Below are 25429 nucleotides of genomic sequence, written 5' to 3'. Positions count from 1 at the left end.
GGTGGCTGTAAAAACCTGAGATGGGGCTGCAGGTGTGTCCCATGGTGCTCACTGAAGAGGAAGGGATCTGCTGGCATGTAACCATGGCAGGGGGAAAGGGGTTTTTACTCCATCCTGAACATCTACACCACGTGATGGGAGCTCCTGGACAAGCCCACCAAGTACCAGATGTCCTGGATACTTCTGAAGAGCCACAGTTGCTCTGGGGGGGTATAAATGAGTTGGCTGCAAAGAAAAATTGAAAGTGAACTGAGAGATTCAGGAGGACGTGGCCCAGAAATCTTCAGCAGAAACAACTCCACAATGTTCCTCAGCCCTCCTCCTCCAGTTTATACCAGTAGCAAGGAAACACAGCTGGTCTCTTCCAGGCAGAACAGTTCTGTGAGTTTGTTTGCTTTCCAGATAATAAAAATATTCCTTCTGTAACAGCTCTGCTTTGATGACATTGCTCACAGGTTTGCTGCTGGTTTTCAACTTGTAATACAGGGATCTACTGGGGAAAGTCCAAGGGAGAACTATGGGGGTGATGAAGGGACTTGGACATCTCTCCTATGAAATAAAACTGAGAGACCTGGGGCTGTTCACCCTGGAGAAAAGGAGGCTGAGAGGGGATTTTATTAAGCTCTATAAATATCTGAGGGGTGGGGGCAAGAGGAAGGGGACAATCTCTTTGCAGTGGTGCCCAGCAATGGGACAAGGAATAAGGGGGCTAAGTTAGAACATGGGAAGTTCCACCTCAACATAAGGAGAAACTTCTTGAGTGTGAGGGTGATGGAGAACTGACCCAGGCTGCCCAGAGAGGCTGTGGAATCTCCTTCTCTGGAGACTTTCAAATCCCACCTGGATGGGGTCCTGTGTGACCTTCTCTGAGTGATCCTGCTCTGGCAGGGGGGTTGGACTGGATGAGCTCCAGAGGTCCCTTCCAACCTCCAACATTCTCTGATTCTATGAACCAGCACTTAATCTTGTTTTCATTCCAGTCAAGGTGAGATCTTCAGACCTAGAAGAGTAAAGAAAAAATCCAAACAAATAGAAGAGGAAAAACAAAAAATTGAACAACAAAACCTTTGGAGGATTCTAAGTGAAGCAGATCCACGTAAGCAATGACTCCCATGGGTCTGGACAGGTTTGCCTGGGTGGGGACTGGATTTGGCTGTCCTGGTCATGGCTTCTCTTACCTGGGGAGAGAATCAAAGAATCACAGAATGGTTTGGGTTGGAAGACACCTTAAAGATCATCCAGTTCCAATCCCCTGCATGGGCAGGGACCCCTCCCACAGCCCAGGTTGCTCCAAGCCCCATCCAACCTGGGCTGAGACACTGCCAGGGATGGGGCAGCCACAGCTTCCTTGGGCAACCTGGGCCAGGGGCTCAGCACCCTCAAATTCAAGAATTTCTCCTTCCCATCTCCTCTCCATCTCCCCTCTTGCAGCTGGAAACCCTTCCCCCTCGTCCCATCTCTCCAGACCCTTGTCCAAAGTCCCTCCCCAGCTTTCCTGGAGCCCCTTCAGGCACTAGAAGATGCTCCAAGGTCTCCCTGGAGCCTTCTCTTCTCCAGACTGAACACCCCCAACTCTCTCAACCTGTTCCAGGCTCTCCCTACCCTCAAATTCCAGAATTTCTTCCCCATCTCCAACCTCAATCTCCCCTTTCTCTCCAAGTTTTAACCCATTTCCCTTCTCCTCTCCCTACCCCCCCGTGTCCAAAGCCCTCCCCCAGCTTTCTTGGAGCCCCTTCAGATATTGGAAGGTTGCTCTGAGCTCACCTGGGAGCCTCCTCTTCTCCAGGCTGAACAACCCCAATCCCTCAGCCTGGCTTCCCAGGGAGCTGCTCAGCCCTCTGAGCATTTCAGTGGCTCCTCTGGACACCTTCCAGGAGCTCTGTGTCCTTCTGATGATGGGGACTCCAGAACTGGACACAGGACTGGACACACTGGTCTAAGCAGAGCAGAGCAGAGGAAACTGGCCTCCTTCCTAGGCTTCTCCAATGCTGCAATATTTTAACCAATTTACTCTGTTCTCCTGCTGGGCACTGAGTCAACACTCAGCTCTGAGGATAAAACGATGCTGGGGTGAGGCAGCCACATAAATCACCTCGACTCTGCCAGCCTATAAATATTGGGGCTTTGACATCAGTTTACATCAGCAGAGTAACTCAATTAATTAATTCCTTTTCTGTGGGATCCTCTGAGCTGCTGCTCATTAGCATTCACCTGCCTGATCCCAAGGAGGAGAAACCACCGAGTCAGAGCCCTCCACATCCTCAGAGGTCGCTGGGTGCTGTGCTGGGGTTGTGCAGACTGCAGGAAGCTCTGCTGGTCCCTGTGCTGGCTCTACCCTGGGTGTCAGGGCCATTAATTACTGCTAATTTCATGAAGCTGCTGTGTGCCTCTCTGCATGCCAATGACAAAGCCATTCTCAGGGAAGGAGATGGGGTTGGATGTTTTCCTTTGGCTGTTTTGGATGCTGGATGCACTGAGAGCCTTGGGTGTTGGATCTTGGGGGTGTTTCACCCTAGGTAGGGAATTTAGGAACCAGGATGCTGAGGTAACTCTCCTGATATCAAAATAGGTCTGAAATAAGTTGGTGGAGGTCCTGCTTGTAGCTTGGGCTGGTTCATCCATCACATGTGGTGCTCCACACAACTCAAGTTGTGTTGGCAAACACCCAGGGTCCCTCCCAGGCAGAAGGTGAATGAGGACATTATCCCAGCTCTGTTTCTGCTTAGGATGCAAGGGACCTCCAGGTGCTCCAGGTCTCATCACATTGTCCCCTCTCAGGTGACTGAGGCCAAGTCCAGACATTTCTCCTTATTCTGCTTCTGTTGATTTTCCCTCCCAGGCCAGGGAGGGATTGATTTTCCCACTCCTTGGTGGAGCTGCCTGTTTCTCCTGTCTTCACTGCTTCACCCCAATCTGGTGTTGATCCTACCCCTTCACACAACCCACGTTTCCCATCTTAACTGCTGGAGAAGGGGAAGTGGAGACAGAGCAGATGACCCTGAAAAGTGTTTGCTGGGGACCCTGAGCTCTGCTGGGTGACTACCAAATCATCACCCTGACCTCTGTCTAGTTGGAAATCTTGGTTTGCATAAGGCCAGGAGATAAGATAATATGTCCAACACAAGTCCTTGGTCCCTCTGGGTAAGAGCCAAGAGCACTTGGGCTGCTTGAGGTACAATCAGAGGAAAAAGGAGTCACCCACCAACCCACAGTGGAGAGAGATCCATCAGAGCTCCAGTCATGACTCCATTCTCTCCAAAATCTTCATGCACCAAAGGGCCAGGCTGGATTGCCAGCTCCTCTGCAGGGATTAAAAGTGTTGCAAATACACAGCTTCAGCTTTAGGCTTTGACCAGGCTGCATCAAGGGGAAAAAAAAAAAAAAACCAACAAAGGGGAAGAAGGAATGGGAAATTAATAAAGTCGAAAGTAAATTTTGCAGCCTTGAAAGGGAATTGTCAAGCTCCAAATTGAATTTTCTGGTTGGGAGGAGGTCTTGGATAGAACCACAGTGTTTTTATCCCCAGGGAAATTACAAAGTATTGCTCAGTTCTAGGTTGGCCACAAACTCAAAATGCAAAGCTGGATTTCACCCAGCCCAGCATCTGAGAAGTGGGTGTCTGCCAAGCTTGGATGTGCCTTGGTGTGCAGCACCACCCAGGGGAGGTGGCACTGGCTCCTCCAGACATTTACACCACTGGCTCTGAGGTTTCCTGCCCTGGGGTTTGGCCCCCAGATATTTAGTTCAAGGTTGATCCTTCAGAAACAAAGCTGCATGAGCAGAAGAAAAGGGAGTCTCTTGAGTAAGACCTGGGAGAGCTGCCAGGGAAAATAACTGGGGAAAAAAAAGGGGAAAATAACTGCTGGTCACTACCTGCCCCTGACTGCTGGGGGGTGATGGGGCTTGCTGGGTGTTTACTGGTCCCCAGTTTCTGCCTGGAGAGGTGTTAATCTCACTGAATTAACAGAAAAGGAAGAGGCCCAGGATGTACAAAGTGCAGGCTCCAAGCTGATGGCACATCCACCCAGCTCCTGCCTTTTCCTCTCCCACCTGTGCCAAACACCAGAATTCCCTTTCCAAAGGGAAAGGCTTTGAGGATGAGGAGATGCTACACTGGTTACAGTCAGCCCTACACCTCCCAGCAAGGTCCAGCACTGAAAGGGTCTCAGGACAAGGCAGTAAAGATCAGGGAACCCCAGAGCCTTGCACTGGAGTTCAAAATAAACCCAACCACACCTCCATTTTAAAATCTTTCTGTATTTCCTGGATGGCTGCAGGTCATACCAGTCAGAGACTGCTTTGGGTCTGAAGGGGCCTTAAAGATCCTCCAGTTCCAACCCCCCTGCCATGCCCAGGGACCCCTCCCACAGCCCAGGTTGCTCCAAGCCCCATCCAACCTGGGCTGAGACACTGCCAGGGATGGGGCAGCCACAGCTTCTCTGGGAAACCTGGGCCAGGGGCTCAGCATCCTCACAGCAAAGAATTTCTTCCTAAGATCTGAATCTAACCTAAATTTCCCCTCTTTCAGTTTGAAACCATTCCCCCTCATCCTGTTGCTACACACCCTTGTAAAGTCAGCCCCTCCCCAGCTTTCCTGGAGCCCCTTCAGGCACTGGAAGATGCTCCGAGGTTTCCCTGGAGCCTTCTCCAGGCTGAACACCCCCAACTCTCTCTCCCTGGCTCCAGAGCTGCTCCAACCTCTGAGCATCTTTGTGGCCTCTTCTGGGCTCACCCCAACCCTGGACACTCCATTTCCTTCCTGTTTTGGGGACCCAGCCCTGCAGGGACATCTCACCAGAGCAGAGCAGATTTACTGCTGTGGTGAAGTGTACACAGCTCCACAGGAGATAATCCCTTGCTACTCAGGGAAACACATCAGAGAAGACAGGAAAATTGTATTTAAAACAAAATTCTTTAATAATTTTAACTATAAAGACTCAAATTAGTGCTTGACTGCAGCATGAATAACAAATGAAACACATTAAATATTTCAAAGCTTTGCAAAACAAGATATGCTGATACAGGTAAGCCTAATGTTAGTTACCAGCTGGTTTGGTACAAAGAATCAGTTCAAGATATCAAAATTGTCAATAAGTGTTGCTCAGCAGAGCTGTGTTTTACAGGTCAGCTGCTCTTCCTCTGTCACAGTGTCATTATCCATCTGCAACAATACACTGAATTTCAGGAAAAAAAAAAAAATGTTACATCCCAATGAATAGTGTCAATGTTAGAAAGTTTGGTCACACGTGGGGTATTTCATGTCCCTTACAGGTGTTTGCTGAGACAGTAAACATCATCAACACATTCAGCCAACAACTGTTCAGAGTCCATCAGTCAACATCAACTTGGAAAATCAAGAGAAAAATCAGTTCCTGTTTAGTCTCAGGAGTCTAATGACTGCTTATGCTGCTTGAAACTCTCTCCTAAAATCCAAGAAGCAATAATGCACACAACCCAAACTCCTCTCCTCTAAAATAAAGCCAGAGCTTTATTTTAGACAACATTTTGGGACACATTTTGCTAAGAGCATGTGTGAAAGCTCAGTCTGTTCAGTGCTGGCTTTGGAGCCACATCTAAAAATTCCAGAGCTTTGGGGAAAGAGGGATGAATCTGAGATTGTGCTTACAGATATTCCTGTGGACAAATATTGAAAAGATCCTTTATCTTTGCATGGTTAAAAGCTCAACAATCTGCTCTAAACATGAGGCAGATTCAACTTGAGTGAAATATGTGCAAAAAAAAAAAAATTGCAGGCACTGCTTTAGGGTCTTGCTTTAGCTGGACTGTGAACTTGGTTCTGCTTGTACCTGCAATTCTATGCTAATTAAATTTAAATACTTTCAACAAGTAAAAAGAGAGTTCTGAAGTAAAGTAAGAGGTTCAGGCATCAACCCTGTCCTCAAAATTTGTATATGGGAACCCTTGTGTCCCCAGTCCAGTAACAGGGCTCCAGTAATAGGGCTCTGCATAAAGTGCTTGCTGGACTGGTGTGTCCTCCCACTGCCTATGGCTGAAGTATGGACACTGAAATAAACACCAGTTGCAGGGCTAAATCCCTAAACCAGCTTCCAAAAATCTTAAGAGATGCCTCAGGGACAGGGGGTAGTCAGGCACAAGTCTGAATCAAGCAGAAGCAGCCACATGCTGCATAACTACATTGCTGGGGAGCAACTAAAAACAGTGTTGGAGGAGAATTTTTAATAAAAAAAAAAACCCGAACAAACTGACCTCCTACCTACCAAAGATCTTGTATTATGGACCCCAGGAGAAAAAAAAAAAGCCTCAGCTCTCAGGAAAACCTTGTGAGAGAGATCAGGCACTTGGGAGCTGTAAGCAGGTGTGAGGGAAACTGAACCAAGAAACCCAAACCCAAACCAAAAAACCCAAAACAAATCTTCAATAGTTACACAGCAAGTTCCCTGCAGTTACACTCTGGACTCCCAAAGCTGGCAGAGGACATTCCAGAGGGGTAGGAAATGGATTAATTCCTCTACAAAACAATCTGTGTCAAGTCCCATCCTCATTAAAAAACCCAAACATCTGAATAATCTGCAATGAACCCAACATAAGAGAGTCTACAGCATTTCTATGATAAAGAAACTGCAGTTTCTCTCTGGACTCCCAAAGCTGGCAGAGGACATTCCAGAGGGAATTCCTTTACAAAACAATCTCTGTCAAGTCCCATCCTAATTAAAAAACCCAAACATCTGAATAATCTGCAATGAACCCAACATAAGAGAGTCTACAGCATTTCTATGATAAAGAGTGAAGAGTCAGCACTGGAAGTTAAATGTATAAAACAGCAAAACCTCCAAATTTGTTACTAAAGTGAAGTTATGGGGAGGATGGGTGATGTAATACCAGGGGATTCTGTGCTTAATCTTTTGTTATTCCTTCCCATGTAAGATTTCTTAATCTCCCTCTGGCTATTGCTTCTCCTGGATAATAAAGGAATTAATCCCTCTTCATACAGAACTCCTGCATTTAAACAGTATTTTGTGGTTAAAATCTCCCACTGCCTACTTATATAGTGCAGGTGGGGTTTCTTTAAAGTGAACCATTTCACCTGAATATGTTAATTTAAATTATTTTGCCAAAATTAAGGTTTGATCCTGGATTCTGAGGTCTACTGAAGAAAAAAGGAATGCAGTCTTCCACTGAGAAGCATTCTAATGAGTTGTTTCACCACCTGCTATCAAATGCCAGAAAATATAACCACAAGGAGAAACAATTTTTAAAAATGCAAAATAGTATTACCAAAAATCTTGAATGCAGACTCAACAAGGTGGTTGGGACTGTGAGAAACCCTTGTGGTACTGGGAGAATTTTCTGTTGCTAAGAATTTCAGATGGAGGAGTTTGCTGAGAAACTCATTCAGCTGCTCAAAACCAAATGCACTACAGCCATAAGAATCTCCTGCATTTCAAATCACTGTATTTCCCTTCAGTCAAACAAAACAGCACAGGATCAGATTGAGAGAGAATTAAAACTAATTATAAACCAGTATTTGCCATCACACCTCTTCCAAAATCATGTAAAACAAAGTCACACTGTTTGCAGCTTAGCTCTAAATGTAACTTAGGGCTCACTTCACCTGCCTGAATTCAAGTCCTCCTACTCATACCTCTTGCTAAAGCAGCCAGACTTCTGCCCACAGATGAACAGCAGACTGAGCACAACCTGTAAGTGACAGACACTGAACAAATCAGGATGTTTATGGAGAATGAACAATCAACCAAGGATCAGTCCAACACTGGTGCCAACCCCAGGGGGCTGCGTGGTCTGAGTCAGGATAAAAACATTGTCTGCACATCCCAGCAGTGTCATTAAGGGCACAGGTATTGTAAAATACATGAACAGAGGTAGATTGGTAGGTGATAGACTGCATATTCCAATTCTGACTACAGGGTAGTCTTCTAAATACTTGTGGGTAGCACATCTTCCTTGTGCTGAAAGAAAAAAGCATTAAAATGAAGTCCAGAGATGAGTAACACTGCTGCTAACAACACTGCCTTCAAAACACTGATGAGATTCATCCTGATGGCACAGAATTCTGTTTCTTCTGTCTCCTCTTCAGTTCTGAATGATGTATTTCTTGACCTGTATCCAGAAAAATTCCTGGCATAAGGTTTGGTGTTGATCCATACTGGGAGAGGAATTTGATGGTTTTACTTTGATTTCCAAGGAGGAATTTTTCAGCTCCCAAGTCTGCAGAACTACTCCTTGCTGATTTGTGCCAAGATGATGGTTGTAAGGTGGCAGATTTTCTGGTTCTTCATGGGTGTTAAAGAGTTCATTGCTATCAAGTCTGTCCAACACATCACATAGGATTGATATTAAACAACACCTCCTACTTCCCTAATTCCCTTTAAAATAAATGTGCTCTTGAATCCTACTCAAAAAACAGCATCAAAACCCACCCACCTCAAAAGATGTAGTGCAAGAAAAGTTTGGGGTGTGCTGTTCTAAGGGTTGTAGAAAATACATCAGCCTGTCATACAAATGATATAAATAAAAAGCAATTTAAAAGACATTTAACACATCACAGGAACAAGGATGTTATGTCTCTGCAGGCACCAGAATAGGCAGTCTGAATTTCAAGTGACCTGCAGTTAAAACCTGGCTTGCCATTTCCAATATCACTCACAAGATCAGTAAGGCAGTGAAACCAAAGCACCTCTAAGTTTGGATTAATTAAGCTTAGAAGGATACACACATTAATTACATTCTTCAGAGTCTAACAGAAGGTGAAAGAAAGGCTGCTGGAAGGGTGGTAGAGGTGTGGATGGTTTTGGTCATTTGGAATGAAGGAAGAAGCCAATCCACAGTTTTTTTAAAGGTAAAAACATCAGTGACAAATGGTATGTGAGTGAAAAGCCAACAGCAGCATCAAACTAAATCAAGTGCTTTTCCAATTTTTTTTAAAACCTGACAATTTAATTCAACAAGATCTGAATCTAAACATACACGAGCTGCAAATGTGTAGAAGAATCAATAAATTTCTTTAAAATTGACCACTGTGGGGATGTCTTATCAAATAGAAAGTGGCTTTTCAGCACACTCTGCAATCACAGGGAAACCAAAGAGAGCCCCCACATCCTCCAGTAACAAAACTAAGGCCACTAAAATAAAGTTTTTGTTCTTTTTTTTTTTTTTTTTTTTTAAGTAATACCATACCTAGCAGGTGTCACAAGTGACTGCTGATGGGTCTTGCTGCTGCACTGCTCCTGCTATGGGACTCTTTTCTTAATTTACAAACCCATGTAAACATATTAATAAGAAAATCAGATACAGTGTACAAGAAGCATGCTTGAGAGAGCTTGGGGGTGAATAGGCAGGCACTTATTTTTAAGCTACATTTTAAAAACACTTCTCAAATCTCTTTATCCTTCTGGATCATAAAAGACACTTGATTCAAGACAGCATTTTCCTACTTTTCCTCTGCAGTAACATCTTTCAGTCTGAAGATCACTCACATTTCCCAACACGGATGCTGACTTTGGCTATGGGACTGGAACCCCCTGAAAACAAATCTGGTTTAAAATTTTCATTCTTTGCAGTGGTTTGCTGTTTACAGGTTGAAATGCACTGCTATCTGTACGTGCTTGAACCTCACTGAACTCACTCAAGGGTAAGTATCTTCCTCTAGCCTTGAGCTTGGGTCTGTTTAATCCCCAGAGTCCAGGGTCAGTCACGTTCCAAAAGACACAATTTTATCAGGAGTACAGAAGTAGGAATGCTACTGATGGACAGGGGGGGTGCAGCTAAACTTCAAACAGGAAAAAAGAAAAAAAAGATATCAAAGGGAGGAGACCATTTGAGTCAGCATTGATTGTACAATCAAATTTCAGCCCAACTTTTGCAGCAGTTGCAGCAAGAAAGCTTTCACCAGCTGGGGCTTTGTGATCTGGGAGACTGCTTGATAGCTACATTGCCCCACTTGCTGCTGTGGGCATGTTTTAAATCAATATAGGATGGGATTTCCAATCAGTCTGAGTGTTTTCCCTTTTTTCCTTCATAGCAGGAAGGCTAAATCCCTCAGAATATCAAAAGCAGGTAAAAATTGCATAGCATGGCAGCTAGGAGGCTCAGAGACAGACTGAAGATCTGTAGAGTCAAACCCACAGCCTCCAATATGAGGTATATTCTGAAAAACTGTGTTAGTTCAATGTTTTCTTTATGCTCACTTACTTTCATCAGCTGGGTAGACAAAAAAAAAAAATGCAGAAAGCAGAGGATTTGTCCCCTAGATTAATTCCCAAAGTCTGGTTTTAAAATGATGGTCAACTTTCCACAGAATAACCATGTGATGGGCAGATTAAAAGCAAGCAGAGTGCTGCTGATTATATTTTGGGACATCCTCAATTTCAGTCTTGATCTTTACTCCTTCTTCCTATTTCTAAATCAGAAGATGCTTCTGAAAGCCAGACCAATATTTAAGACTTGTAAAATAAGGGAAAGAGATTAATTGAAAGCTGAACTAGCACACATCTAAGGTGTTTGTCAACCTGGAGCATGAATGGGACACAGGGAATAAAAAAGGCTTAGGAAAGAGAGGCATGTAAGTAACAATTATTAAAAAAATAATAAAAAAAAGTGTTTCTTGTATTTATACAGTCAGCCTGAAGTCTCCTGATGGATCACTGGTCACACACAAATAAGAATCCTAATAATGCTTCACTACTTTAAAGTGTCTTCTGCCTGCCACACCCTGGAACATTCTCCATGATGTCCCTCACTTGGACTAAAGAGAAAATGGAAGCTTGGTACAAAAAAACCCCAAATGGCACAGGTATCCCAACCGTTCTGCTTAACATGGAAATTGCAAAGGAGGCTGTGGAAAAGCAAGATAGGATAAAGGCCGAAATCAATCATTACATACTTCATTAATTGTATAAAAGTGCAAGATTAAAGTAGTTCAGGTTAAGCATTCAGTTCACTATAGGCCACACAAATGCTCAGCTTGGCCAGCAATGGCCTGGTTTTGTCATTCAGTTACTAATATTTGTTTAAACCACAGAAAAGAACAACTGAATGAAAAAACGTCTGCAAACCACTTCAAAAATGGTTAGTTTTCTGTGACCAGCACGAAATATTAGCTCTGTATCATCAGCTATACAATATATACATAAAAATATTGTGTCTTAATCTTTGTTTTAACAACTTAGAATAAAGCTGTACTAAACATTATTTCCCTAGTCAGCCAACTCTTTGTTCTGTTCCAGCCGGCTGGCTTAGTGACACTGAAAAAAAAAGTCCTTTTTAGAGCAATGGTACTTGAATTGATCCATAATTTTGACACTTCAGCTTCTGTAACTGTTGAATTGATTTATTCAGCCAGACTGGGTGATGGATGTGTGACTGCCCAGGTCTTGGTCAAAGCTTCTTGGGTGGCTCCACAAGAAGAACAGGCCATATTCCAAAAACAAACTGTTAAAAGATAAACAGGAAGAGAGGAAACATTTCCTGGAATATTAGAGCTCTTGGAACAGAAGCTAAACACTGTTAAACATTATTTTGGCTACGTTTCTTGGGATTGAAGCAGAAAGCAAAGATACAGCCCAAGAGGCTTTATCAGTGAGCTCCAATGCAAGTTGAAAGCAAAAGATATCTGACTGCTGCAGGACATCCATAAACACCAAATATTGGTTGCTTACCTTCACCTTTGGCCTGTGTTTCAGGAAAAGTGTCCTTGTGTATAAACTGAGGAAAAGGAGAAAAAGATGCTTAGAATTTCATGCATAGAAAATAATAATGATGCAGTAATCACAGTTTTACTTTCCCACTAGGAAAGAATTGCTTCTGTGATTGCAGAGCTGCCTTAATTTACATAAAATAGGAGCCATTAGGTTACAGTAAATCCCTTTGTGCTGGTCTAGGATTAACAGACTAATCTATCCTACCACCTATGGGGAGTGGAGAAATTCAGAGAATTCTCTCTCCACTATGGAAAAGACTAAAGAGTGACCAGAGCTTGTCCCTTTGGAAGAATGAAATTTAGTACCACAAAAAATAGCAGATGTTAAGGGGGTGGGGAAACAACACAAGTATTCTCAGTTCTGTTCCTATACATGCTCCCCCCTCAGTAGATATTTTTCTATCTATGACCTTGATTTTTTTAAGCAGATACAGGTGATGCCACTATGTGATTGAGAAAAAAAAGCCAGAAACTACTGCAGAGAAAGCATGTGGTTCACTGGGGTAGGAGTAAAAAATCAGGCAGCTGTACATTCTCCAAGGGCTAGAGGATGCAAGCCCTAATTATTTTCTCTTTGCAGCATGCTGGAAAAAACCTTGCCTGTGGTATCCAAACTGTCTGCATCAGCTTGCTTTCTGTAAGGAATTTTCTTCAAGAGATTATCTGAAGCTGTTTAGGGCAGCAGACAACCTGCCAGTCAAAATGGAACAGCTGTTTTACACATACCAGGCCCTATTTAATATATATATATGTATATATATATATTTGTAAAGGTATATATAGACACACATCCATATATATATGTGTATATATATGAAATATACACATATATATATGGATTTTAAAAGCTATTAAAATAGCTACTGGAAATGTACTTATTTTCCTTGTATTTTTCTTTTAGAAGCTATTTTAACATCTGACAAAGAAGAAGACAATATCAGACACAGAAAAACTGATAGACAATAAAGTTTTCTCAACATAGAGCATATCTGTAACACATTATTTCATCACATAATGAAAAAGCTCCAGAAATTCTTCAGGTTTCACCTTAAAATCTATTTTTGTTCCTGGTTCCACTAGATGGTGGTAAAGAGCAAAACCAGAAAAATCTGCGGGCTGCAGACTGCTAACTCAGGCTCCCTTCTACCCTGCACTTCTGGGACAAGCTCTGCTCCATCCACTTCAGCTGTCACCTTTCTGCTCTGTAGCATAATGCCTCCTACTTTACAGGAAGGACAGCAAAAAGATAAGTTTGCCTCTAAAATTAAACGTGTTTAAATTCTTCAGGATTGCTGCTCAAGAACAGAAAGGTACTAAGAGCTGATATTTTGAAATTAATAAATTGCAAAACTACTTGACAGTGTAACTGCCACAGGGTACCCATTTCTGAATTGCATTTTTCTGAAGAACCAGGACTATTTTAAAATGAAATTATATTTTGGAGTCATATTTAGAGAGTCTTTAGATCAGTTTTTGGAACACTTGCAAAGAGAAATGCAAAACTCCCACCAGGTTAGTAAGAAGTCATTTTCCTACTCTTCTGGTTGCTTAAACACTTTGAAGTAATCTGAAGCTGGGAAAAATCCACAGAGTTTTTATTTTAGGAGTGTCCAGTTTTAAAAACATTTCCTACCTTAGCAGGATATGAAGGTAAGAGCCCAGGCCTGTGAGAATATGCCACCAAGCATGAAACTGTGTCACAGCTCCCAGAAGAGGAGGCATCTGCTCTCGTAGTGCTCTGTAAGAAGGAAAACACCATGAAATGTTTTTTATTTCAAGCTCAGGAATCCCAAATCCCTGTGCATCACCCTCAGAGCACATGCTGCTGTTTCTGTCTCTCAGGGATGTGCTTCATGAAGTCAGGCTTTCATCCTGCCAGGACAGAAAGCTATGAGCAAACTGGTTTTTTACATATTTAGAGAAAGCACACATTTCTTCATCAAAGGAAGGATCAGCTACATCTGGAGTGAGATTTCAGGGAATACATTAATGGCATCCCACAGTCCCAAAATCCAGTGGGCTGCTGTCCATAGGATGAGTTAAAGGTTTGTGAAACTTGGAGCCATCAGACATGGCCACTTGTCACAGCATCTGTGCTTCACTCCCTGGAAGCTTAGTTTGTCTTTCTCTCTTGTACAGGGACAAAATGGGTGAGCAGTAAAAAAGCAAAGTTGAAGGACTGAAACACCCTGCCTACATCCTTTGTATCTGGAATGTGAGCTTCTTGGGAAGATGTAAAGGGATACAGATGGAGAAAGGGAAGGAACTACAGAACCCTGGTTCCTTCAGCTCACTGGGCTTCTGCAGATAACAACTATTTTGGCTGATGGGTGAGTATCTGTCTTCTTTTTTGACCTTCATTCCACGTTTAGTCAAAACAAAATAGGGAAAACAACGATCCCTTCCAGCCCTGACCATTCTATGATTCTTAAGGCAGAAAAATCTGCAGCTTCTGCAAGACTTTTTTACTGTTTGATGTTGTAGGGTTCAGTCCCACAGGCTAAATGCTACTCCCTGAACTCCTGCTTACTTTCCAGAGCTCCTCAGCTACAAATATGAACACAGAGCTTTGATTCAGACAGCCTGGGAATGACATGGTGGAACACAGAGACTGTCACCTTGGCACAGCCCTTCAGCCTTTAGAAGGCAGGAAATCTCAGAGCTCAAGTTCAGAAGTCCATGGATCCAACCAGGGAAGGTGACTGCTACAGATGTGGGGTTTTTTGTTGTTGTTGTTTTTGTTCTTTTAAAAAAGGCTGATATTTAATGAAATAGAGAAAAAACAAAAACTGAACTAACATACAATTTTTGAACACTAAAACCAAAAAGAGCAAGTGGGTGGATGATTCATAAGTTAGATCTTCAGAGAATACAAAAATTACAAGCAAACAGAATATATTTTCTCCAGAGCTTTGAGTTATAATACCACCTGGAGAAATTCAAGGTTCTGCAAACATCTGATTAAAGCTTGTAAACATTTTTTTTCCCAGCACCTTCACCAAGCAAGTATTATAGGAAATATGCTTTTTTTTTTTTTTCCTCTTTGCAAATTGAGGATGGAAAAATGTGTTTCTGCAGCTGGTGTAATCTTTGAGTTTAGGAAGAAGTTCCAAAAGCCCCACGGACCTGCAGCAGCTCACCAGGCTTAGTGAACTGGGGGTTATGATCTCCCCAGTGATGTGATGCAGCTGCAAAAAGCAACCCTGAATATTTGAAAAATCCCTGCATACCCACCCACTCATCTTGGCAAATAACTTTTCTATGCCATCTGTATCAAATATTTCTGGAGATGAGGTACTGGGTATTATATTCAGTTCACCTCTATTTTTTTAAAAAAAAAAGTTTCTGAACTCTGGTGGGCTTAACTTCCAACTGGCCAAACTCTGTGCAAGGATTACAGAGCCAAAAGGGACAGATGGAAAACACCAGACTTCTTTAGAGCACACAATGATCTAACCCCAACAAACCAACCTACTAGGACAGTTCTGAACACCACAGATTCAGTGGCATGACAGCATGTCAGATAGCTAAGAATGGATTTTCTGGATGCTGACATCAGCCTTTCATAGAATCCTAGAATTGGCTGGGTTGGAAGGGACCTCAGAGATCATCAAGTCCAACCCTTGCTCCACTCCCCCCGTGGTTCCCAGCCCATGGCACTCAGTGCCACATCCAGGCTCTTTTGAAATAGCTCCAGGGATGGAGAATCCACCCCTTCCCTGGGCAGCCCATTCCAATGCCTGATCCCCCTCTCCATCAAGAAATTCTTTCTAATGTCCAACCTAAACCTCCCCTGGCACAACTTGAGACCATGGCCTCTTGTCTTGCTGAGAGTTGCCTGGGAAAAGAGCCCAACCCCCCCCTGGCTCCAACCTCCTTTCAGGGAGTTGGAGAGAGTGATGAGGTCTCCCCTGAGCCTCCTCTTCTCCAGCCTCAACACCCCCAGCTCCCTCAGCCCTTCCTCACAGCATTTCTGCTGGATCCCTTCACCAGCCCAGTTGCCTCCTTTGGACCTGCTCCAGCACCTCAAGTTCCTTCCTGAGCTGAGGGGCCCAGAACTGAACACAGGACTCAAGCTGTGGCCTCACCAGAGCTGAGCACAGGGGCAGAATCTCCTTCAGTTTGTGGTGAAACCCAAGCATCACAAGCAGGTGAAAGAAAGGTGCAGTTGCCCAGTTGCAGAGGAACAGTGACTGAGAGATGAGTTTTTTAAACAAAATGAGGTAGTTCAAACTGAAAGAGGGGAGATTTAGATGAGACCTTGGGAAGAAATTCTTTCAACTGGTTGCCCAAGGAAGCTGTGGCTGCCCCATCCCTGGCAGTGTCTCAGCCCAGGTTGGATGGGGCTTGGAGGAACCTGGGCTGTGGGAGGTGTCCCTGACCAGATAAACTTTAAGGTCCCTTCCAGTCTGTTACCAGCACAATAACTTGGCTCAGAGTTCCTGTTTTTTGTAATATGCCCAACCAGCTGTTTTTTATTGATGGCAGATACATTGCAGTAGATTTTTTTTCTAACTTGCAGAACAACTGCTTTTGATATTTTCCTGAGAAATGGCAAGAGCAGAAACCAAAAAAAAAATGAAATCACAGATCAAATCAAGTGTGAACAGCATCCTTTAGTAAGCCACAGATCCTCAAAATTACTTCCATTATATTACTTTCTCTCAATTTAACTTGCAGTTAAAGAGAAATATCAATTATTTTAAAAATCTATTCATGAGTTTAAAAAAAAGTTGAAGTGTTGAGTGATGAATCAAGTCATGAGCAAACTGGATAAACCCCTTGTGAATGTCTTAGAGGCAGAATATCATACATATCATGAGATGGACTTGAATGTACAGCACAGAAGAAAAAGGAACTTTGTGCTAAAAGACTTAAAGAGCTATCCAAAGTAAAAGAACTCACCTTATTTTATCACAGAAAATGTTGTCCACATTCCAGAGAAAAAATCCCATTAAAAATACAGTTAAAGATGTATAGCCTAGACCTCTTAGCCATGGATATACCCTAGAGAGAGAGAAATAATGCAAAGTTTAGTTTAAGATTCTTTAAAGGCAGCTTTAATGTAACACACATAAATACTATTACATACAAACTGCTTTACCAATTTATTCATGTTTTTTTTTCCAAAAGGAAAACCCCAACTTCAGTTCTCATCTCTTAAATTCACATTCTTCAAGACTGGTCTTTTAAATGTTTTACTAAATACTGAACTCTCTAAAAACAAGTGTGTGGAAAACTGAAGCTGGCTGAAAGTTTCTAATTCTTCAGTTGCATGTATAATCTTTTGGTTAAAAAACAGCCATGTTACAAATTAGGACAAAGAAGAGGCTCTTTTCCAATATATGATCTCACTGTACTAGGGGACTTGTTTAAATAAGGTCTTTCAAAATATCTGTAATCTTTTGTGAATGTAGACCACCATAGCCCACAGCTAATCAAGTGAATGCTTTCATAAAACAGAAGTTTCATGTTGGATTTTTATCACTGAGTGCTACTGAGGATGGGAAAATGTCCATTTCATTTAGGGAGGGGAAAAAAACCCTCTTGAGGATATGGGAAACACACTGAAGGATCACATCCAATAACCTGCAGCATTAATAAATTTATCCCCACTATCTGCATTCAGGTTGGAACAAGGAATTGTAAATTTCCTACATGGAAATTGATAGAATTTGCTACTTTCCCACTCACAAGACAAGTCCAAAAGCAAACCCAATACCAGTGCTAAAAAGCTGTCATTAAATTATTACTTGTTTGGTCTAATAAATGCATAGAGCAACCACATGGTACCTGGTAGAGACTACACTGTGATATTCCCAACTCAGCTCTAGAGACACAAGCATGGCCAGGACATGGAGGAGCACTAAATGCTATGCTGTGAATGCTGATAATTAGGTAATTATAGCTTGAATTGCTCAGGGAATAAATGGTGTTGTTTTGTGAAGAAATGAGAGAAGGGTTGGCATCACTTATTAATGGAAAACATGCTTTGTGTAAAGAGAACAACATTTGCCAGGTTGTCACCTTGGGAAAGGAGCACACCTGAGAAAGAGATGAAAAAAGTGGTGGAGAAAGAGGCAGAAGCAGCAACAAATGATGAGGAGAGGAGGAAGGAATAATTTGAGATTCTTATTTTAAGCTCAGAGTGAGTTCAAGCCCTGCACTAAAAAATACAAGAGGAAAGTAAAACATTTAGGAAGAAGGAAACAAAATGAGCAGAAATCAGCTCTGGCAGGGGGATTGGACTGGATAATCTTCTGAGGTCCCTTCCAACCCTTAACTTTATGTGACAGGGAAGTTGAAACTGGTTTGGATAAGTGGCAGCACTATCAATGGAAAGACAGGAATATGTTTTAGCACTAAAGAGGAAATAAATCCTAAAGTGTAGCTGGGAACTCCATTTTTAGAAAAAAGAAAGGGTCCTTTGTGTTGGTGCAGCTTCTTTAACAGAACAACATTTAAAATTAGCAGGAGTTTAGTTAAAATTTAGAAGTAGTTTATAAGCCTACTTCTCTCCCCACTTCAACTTTCTAACCAGTTTGCATAATATAACCAAGGGGGGAAGCAAGTTTTTGTAGGGTCATGTTGCAAAGAAGTGATGGAGGTAATTAAGGAAATATACTCCAAATCCATAGAACTGAAGAAAACAGGAGGTGGAACTTCTGAGACACACTTTGCTAGAGTAAAAAACAAGGAATGATATCCTGGGAGGAAGGATGTTGATGTTATAGATAGTGCTGAAATGCCACAGAAACAATGAGAATTCACAACCATGTGGAATGTGCAGAACTGGAAACACAGCAGAGCAGAGCCCAGGGTTTGTCTATGCAGACAGGAAGAAATTGAATTTAAGTGTTTAGAACTGTGCTAAATCCTTGTCTAAGAACAAAATCAAAATTACTTGAACTTTATTCAACTTAGTTTCCCTTGGAAGTGAGTGAAGGTTGTATCAGCTTAAGTTCTCTATTTACAATTAGAATTTCCATGTTCATGGGCTTGAAAAGTGCCTTTAAACTGATTATTGTTTCTTAAGCCATAAGCAACACTGTCAGTTTTAAGTCTGACTTAAAGAACATTTAAGACTTGGTCTGTGGGTATTTCTTGAGGAAAGTTAAACCAAATTACCTAAGATTTCAATTGGAAGGTGATTCAATCAAACTACTTTAAATTCACACTTTTTATTTAGTTTTTTTGTGCTCCTAAACAGATAGATGTGTAACTCAAAGTAACAAAAAGCACATCCAGAGTGAAGACAGTAAAGAGAAATCAGTAATTTTCAGGAGCAATCCCCAAACACATGAGAACACCAACTATTCACAGGGGAGAGACAGGAAGGGGCAACCAGCTGAGTCCCTGAGTCCTGTGTTCACTCCAATACTGATTCAATCCCTTTTTCTTCACATGAACTCATCAAGTCTGTGCTCTGATGATTCTAAGGCTTCTAATACCTTACATTCCTAATACCTTTTTGGGTTTTCTTAATAGTTTTTATTTCCATTATGTGGACCTGATTTTACCCAGTCAAAACTGTAAGGAAAAACTATCATTCAACCTTCTGTGTTATCTTTTACATTTGAATTTTAAATCTTTGAGAGTAGGAAAGGTAAATATAAATCAGTGGCAATAGATTTCACATGTTACCCAGTAATAACAACACAGAAACTTCATTCCCCTTGAGATCTCAGCAAACAGCTGAAGCCATCAGCAGAACACCTGGCACTGAACACTGATCCTTGTTGTAGAGGTCTTGGTTTTGTTTAATGTTTTCTCAGTGGCTTCAAAAAAATTGAGCCATTCCCTTGCAAGGAGCTAGCACTATGTACACAGTGAAAGAAATTTTGCCACTGCCAATTTCCATGTTAAACCCACCTAAAAGAGAGGTGCAAATGCTAAGTTGTATCTTACAATGGTTACTTACCATAATACTATATAAACAGAACGTAGAACTATAATGGACACTAGGGTTCCATACATGATCTGGAAATAAAAAGATAAAATTAAGCAGCTGGATTCAAGACACTTTATAAAACACTACAGGAGTAAAGACTTTGAAGCCTCTGTTGATTTTTATTTATTAACCTCAGGAAAACAGTATCCCCTCTAACTTCCTCTCCAGAAATTCTTCCACAAAAGTTGCAAATAAAAGTCTGATTATGAACCATGCCCTTTCATGCAGTTACAGGAGAAGTCAGTTGTGTAAAGCTGCTGGGTTTTGAAACAAAAAGCACACACTAGGTGGCACTCAGTAAGCATCCTGAGACCAAACCTGTAACCAGCTCCCATCAGCTCTCCTGTATCCCTGCATTTTATTCCAGGATTGCATAAGCATCAGCAAAAACCATTTTTGAAAGCTCTATTCCTTTCACTGACATTTGATTAATATTTTTTCCTGAAACAAAACACCTGAATAGACTGAATTCTGCCCACACTGAGCACCACTATGGCATGGGAGAAACTTTCCAGGAAGTATTTAAACCCAACTATTACAGATTGCTGGGATTCAATCTAATTATACAGTGGGCAGGCAGCATGCTCTGAAAAGATCCAGGAGCAAAATCTGGCTCATTGTAGACTTGATGAATTTGAATGTAATTGCCTGACTTACATAAAAAGTCAAAGTAACAAATTATTTTCTGCCCTGTGATTCTTAAATCACTTTCCTCTTTTTTTATTCACAAGCTGAGGCTTGACATAACAACATAACACCATCTCCAAGATGTGCAGATTAAAGGAGAGAAGAAATGTGGTTAAACCATGCCTGGGAAGTGATGCAGAAGCCACTGCAGTGGGGAGGATTTTTTTACACTGGTGGCATTAAATTACTGCCCATGCTTTTTATTCTGAATACTCTTTTCCTCCAGCCAGAAGGCAGCTTCTTCCAAGCACTTGTGCCTTGCTCTTTGCCCCTCTGCAGCAGCCCATGAGCCCCCTGCAATTTTTTCGCTTCCTTCTTCCTTGAGCTTCCTTTTTTATTTTGCTTTAACCCCTATCTAATGCTGCCTTGAAACAGGAAAATTATAAACCTCTGCTGCCTATTTTTAAAAGCCACTGAGCCCCACAGAGATGCATTTACAAACCAGTGACCTTAACCATGTTCTACTGACCTCCTCATACCTGTCCTTATTTTAGATTATCTTGTCCTCAGGGCAAGGACAACCTCTTCCTCTGCTCTGTCCAGGGCAGGCTGTTATTATTTTCCTGCAAACATCTGCATCTGTCTACTCATCTGACATAAAACAGATTGCTGCAATACTGCAAAGTGAAACCTACCTTTGAAAAAAGGTGAAGTTTCAAACTCCTCGTAGCTTTAAGAGTGAGGTTAGTGGCACATACACCCTATTTCCAGTGCATATACACACAGTAAGACAGGCAACAAAGTTTTTATGTTGGACAACAGGTAAATATTGACTGTGCAAAGCCTTTCAGCACAGCAGCTCTTTATCTGCATGCAGATGAAATAACTTCAGTCACTCAGCTACTACTACTGTGTGCTCTGCTCTGTGGAGTTAAACAGAGCAAAACTCTTTGAAAGGCTGATTGGTTCTGGTTTGTGCTTTACACAAAATTGCAAACTAATTCCAGTCCTCTTGCTGGGGTATAGCACATAAATCAGGAAAAAAGGAAAAAAAACAAACCATGACAAAACTTGCTCGAGCCAGCCTGAGTATCAAGTGCTTTCCAGTCCCAAGCTAAAGGCAGAAGGGTGCTCAGGTGTATTAGGTGCTGGATTCTTCCTGACTGCCATTTTACCCAAAAAACCCCACCACATAACAAATACAGTTTGAAAAATTCAATGCCATTTCACTTCTGTCTCATTTAAAGCAGCCTGTTGTGTTTTCCTAATTAAATCAAACAATTTGTTCTAAGAGAGGGATGGAACAAAGGAAGAAACTCACAGAAAGGCTCCTCTGGAACCCAAATCACAGTTTGATGCCCTTTCCTGGCTCATTTCCTCCTTCCTACAATTTCCACTGCCAAAATGCTCTTCCTGCACCAGACACACAAGAAAAACCTACTCATTAAGACAATTTTCTAGCATACTGGTTAGAGGGGCAAGCACCTTCATGTTTTTATCCAATTTGCTCTTGGGTTCTTTGTAGAAGGAGTTAAAATAGTGTCAAGCTTATGTCTAGAGAAACATGGGCTGTATGCAGCCCAGGTACAACAAAGGCTAAAAATGCTTTTTCTTGCAGCAGCTGCTAAAAGCAGAAAAAAGCAAAAGCTATGAAAAGCTTTCTTTGTAGAGCCTCTGGCTTGGTATCTCCTAGTGAGCTGCTTAATGGCTTGCAGAAGAGGACAGTCCTAATGGAGGGAGGCAGGCAAAATATAAAAGGAACCTTGCAGTGACAGAAGAAAAAGATGCCCACAGTTGACACTTCAATTTCTTGCCTTTTCTGCTCCCCCACACAAACAGGTTGTTAGCAGTAAAACACATTTGTGTTTAAAAGCCTGTGAAAAACTGGAACAACAAACTGTTCTGCTCTGCAAGCTCCAATCCTCCTTTTCACACCCAAGGTGAGCATCGAGGAGGTGTTGCTGTGATAAGCAGAACCTGCATGGCTGGCTACAGCTGTTTCTTACTAGAGACCTAGAAACTGAGCTCCACAACTCAGTTCACCCTTCAGTGCTTCGTTTTGCAACTTTAACCACCCATGGATTTACTATTTTCATGGTGCTAAAATTTGGTAGGTATTCTCTTTTTCCCCAAGAAGGAAAACGTATAAAATAAAATAAGAAATCTACCTTATTCAAGCTGATTCAAATTGATATCACTTCCTTTAGCTCCCTTTAATTCAACACATCACTGAAGTGACAGGTTAAAACCCAAGCAACTTTTAGGCTATTTTGTCTCACAGTTCCTTTAAATTCTATAGCTAAAGAACACACTCTGACTACAACTGAAACAAAAGGAAACAGCATCATCTTTTGTTATCACCAGACAGATCCCTCTTTAAGATGCAAATAAAGCTGAATGTGCTTCAGCTCTGAAGCCCATCTCTGCAATGGGGAAAAACCCAAAGTCTTATTAATACACAGCTGGATTACCTGCTAAGAAGGCTAAATATGAAGAACATCCTTCTAATTCACAAAAGGGAGGTTAACCTTTTAGGGGTCAGTGTTTGGCAGCATTTTTGATGTGGAGGCAGTTAAGCAAATCAGAGGGATTCACTTCTTATGCAAGTCAGGGTGGCAAGGTTAATACTCTGTACTGGGGGAGCATCCAAAACTGGTTCTTCATCTCCTCTTCTAGGACAGAAAGCAGCAATAGGCTGTTATTTCCCCTCCTCTTGTTTCCCCTGCTCCAGTCCTTGGCTAATAAAGTCAATTTATCAGCCTCAAATATTAGTGTACACATTGGGAACTGCACTGAAAGATTTGGGGTTCTTGGAAACCACTCCTTCCCTATGAATACACCAACCAGAGAGAGTTAACCTAAGTACTTCAAGTTGGAAATGGGATTTGCAATTTACAACAGCAACAAAAAAACAAAACTGAGGACTTCTACATGCTCTTGGGATTCTGGAAAAGAAACCTGAGCAGAGAAATAGGGAAGAGATTCTGGAAAAGAAACACTGAATAACTTAGCATAGTTATATTTATTTAGTGCTCCAGGATGCCTTGAGAGCTCCTGAATGAATTAATTCAGATCCACTTGGTTTGGTTCTGTTTAGATGCAAGAAAGTGATAGTAAGTTGCTCAGATTTTAGTAACTGCAGCAGAAAACTGAGCTTCCCCTTCAATGCCCTATAGAGCTGATCCTTTGGAGGGTCTACAACCTTCTTCAGCTCCTGTAGCCAGAAAGAAAGCTGGAAGATTCCACTTTCTGGAAGACATCTCCAAACAGCTGGGTAAGAGAGTGAGATGTTACTCAAACTGGTTCTTTACATGGTTTTCAGCAGGAAAAAACCCAACCAGAAAAGGATTTGTGGGGACAACATATCCTGAAAAGCTCATTTTTAACAAGCTGCTTGGAAAGATGAACATGTAGAAAGTCAGAATATGTTGCATGAGAAAGCCCAATATATGAAGCCACCCACAAGCCTTCATCTAACTGTTGCCTTAGCCCTGAAGAGCTGTAGGGCAGCAAATGGATCCACAGAGATTACCCAAAATGGGCTGAGTCCTGTAAACCTAATCAGGTTGTGCCCTGACATGCCATACTCTTCAGGCACTTTCAGTGTCCCACATGTACTTCTCATGCACATTTCATTGTATTTTGACTTTTTTTTCCACTTGTAGATTTAAAACACCTGTGGAGAACCATGTTACTAGTTTTTTTTTTTTTTCATTGAGGCAAATGAAATACCTTTTTATCCCACTCTCAACTCTCTTCCTCTTACCCAACATCACCACAAATGGTAAATCCAATACTTGTATTTTCCTTCTGGCACTACTGCAGAAAATTCACTGGTAATATTATTATGACTCCCATCAGGATCATTTGTCATCCTCAGGGTCTTCCAGTTACCACTTCAGCTCCTCCTCTGTGCTCAGTGATGCCTCTGAACTTAGCATCACCACAGGTATCACCACTATTCCATTTTTCCTGCTACAGGTTGCTAAATAAAACCAGCCCCACTACTAATCCCAGGAAAATTCAGACTGAGACTGAGTTTCTTCATCTCCTTAAGGCATTTTCCCTTAGTCACTCCCTCCCCCTATTTGCAATTCTACTTCTCCAGCTTGCTTGTTTGTCATGGGACATCATAACCACCCTTCTGGAATGTTTATACAAAAGACATTTTTAAAATCACATTTCCTAATGTAGAAGAACCAGCTATTTAATCTAATTTTCTATTTACCTTTTAATTACCCATTGGCTAAAAAATTTGCTTCAAATTCTTGCAGCAAATGACTATGCAAATAAAACAGGTTTTGAGATGTATTTCATTACTAACATAATTTGGCCCACTATCTGAAAGGTTTTTGATCATGAGTGTATAGCCAGCATATGGTATGCAGCAAATAAACAAATGAGGATGGAAAATATTGCTTCCTAGGTGACAACTTTCTAGGCTGTAATCATATTAGAAAGAAGGCTACTTGTCAGACTTGAGTCTAGAAGTTTAATTGCCAGGGTAATTTCTTCTACTTCCAGGGTGGTCTTGTATTTGTGTGTCTGTGGATCACTCCACACCAGCAGTCAGTCTTCTCTCACCCCTTTCTAAGTCTGAGCACAAATAAACAAACAGGGATCAGTAACTGAACTGATTTAAAATTAATTCCAAGGAGAGTTTTAACCTGCTGAGTATCCTCAATCACACTGCCATCAATCTGTGTGCCAGGTGGGAAAAAGGGTTGAGGCAAAGCTGGTTAGAATCATAAAATGGTTTGGGTTGGAAGGGACCTTAAAGATCATCTTTTCCCTTTGATAATGATGCTGGCTTCAAAACCATGGAAATTAGGTAATATTAGTGCTCTAGGCTTGAGAGATTTTGACATAAACAGGACAATACATGCTTGTAAAGGCCATTGCTATCCTGCAGTTAGTTGGTGGTAAAAAACACCAAATGAGTTGGGAGGCAGGGAAGTTTTGGGTTTTTTTCCTTCTAATGATCCTCTAACCAACCAAAATACCCATCTCATCCTTCCTATGGTTGAAGGACTAAGGCCCTTAAAGATCTGCAATATATGGATGGATAAAAAGCTGTTGGTCTCTGGTGCCACTGTGCCAGGAATAACAAGCTGAAATCCCTGCTGGCAGTAAGGAACTTAGGAGCTTAAGGT

At 41.8% G+C, this 25429-nt stretch overlaps 1 protein-coding gene across 1 annotated transcript in view; it reads right to left on the bottom strand.

Annotated features, from left to right (window-relative positions):
• Positions 1–4893: 4893 nt before the first annotated feature.
• Positions 4894–25429, bottom strand: part of ACER3 (alkaline ceramidase 3) — a 63181-nt gene continuing 42645 nt past the window's right edge. The window contains exons 7-11 of the mRNA XM_071766069.1: positions 19620–19678; positions 16604–16705; positions 13332–13436; positions 11658–11703; positions 4894–11430 (exon numbers count right to left, since the gene is read on the bottom strand). Of these exons, the coding sequence (XP_071622170.1) occupies positions 11377–11430; positions 11658–11703; positions 13332–13436; positions 16604–16705; positions 19620–19678 (366 nt within the window). The 3' untranslated portion in view covers positions 4894–11376. The remainder of the gene's footprint in view (positions 11431–11657; positions 11704–13331; positions 13437–16603; positions 16706–19619; positions 19679–25429) is intronic.

The sequence above is a fragment of the Heliangelus exortis genome, chromosome 1 (genome assembly GCF_036169615.1).
Source record: "Heliangelus exortis chromosome 1, bHelExo1.hap1, whole genome shotgun sequence".
Lineage (NCBI taxonomy): Eukaryota > Metazoa > Chordata > Aves > Apodiformes > Trochilidae > Heliangelus > Heliangelus exortis.
Note: the sequence above shows the minus strand (reverse complement) of the source record. Positions and strands in the feature narration are given on the sequence as shown.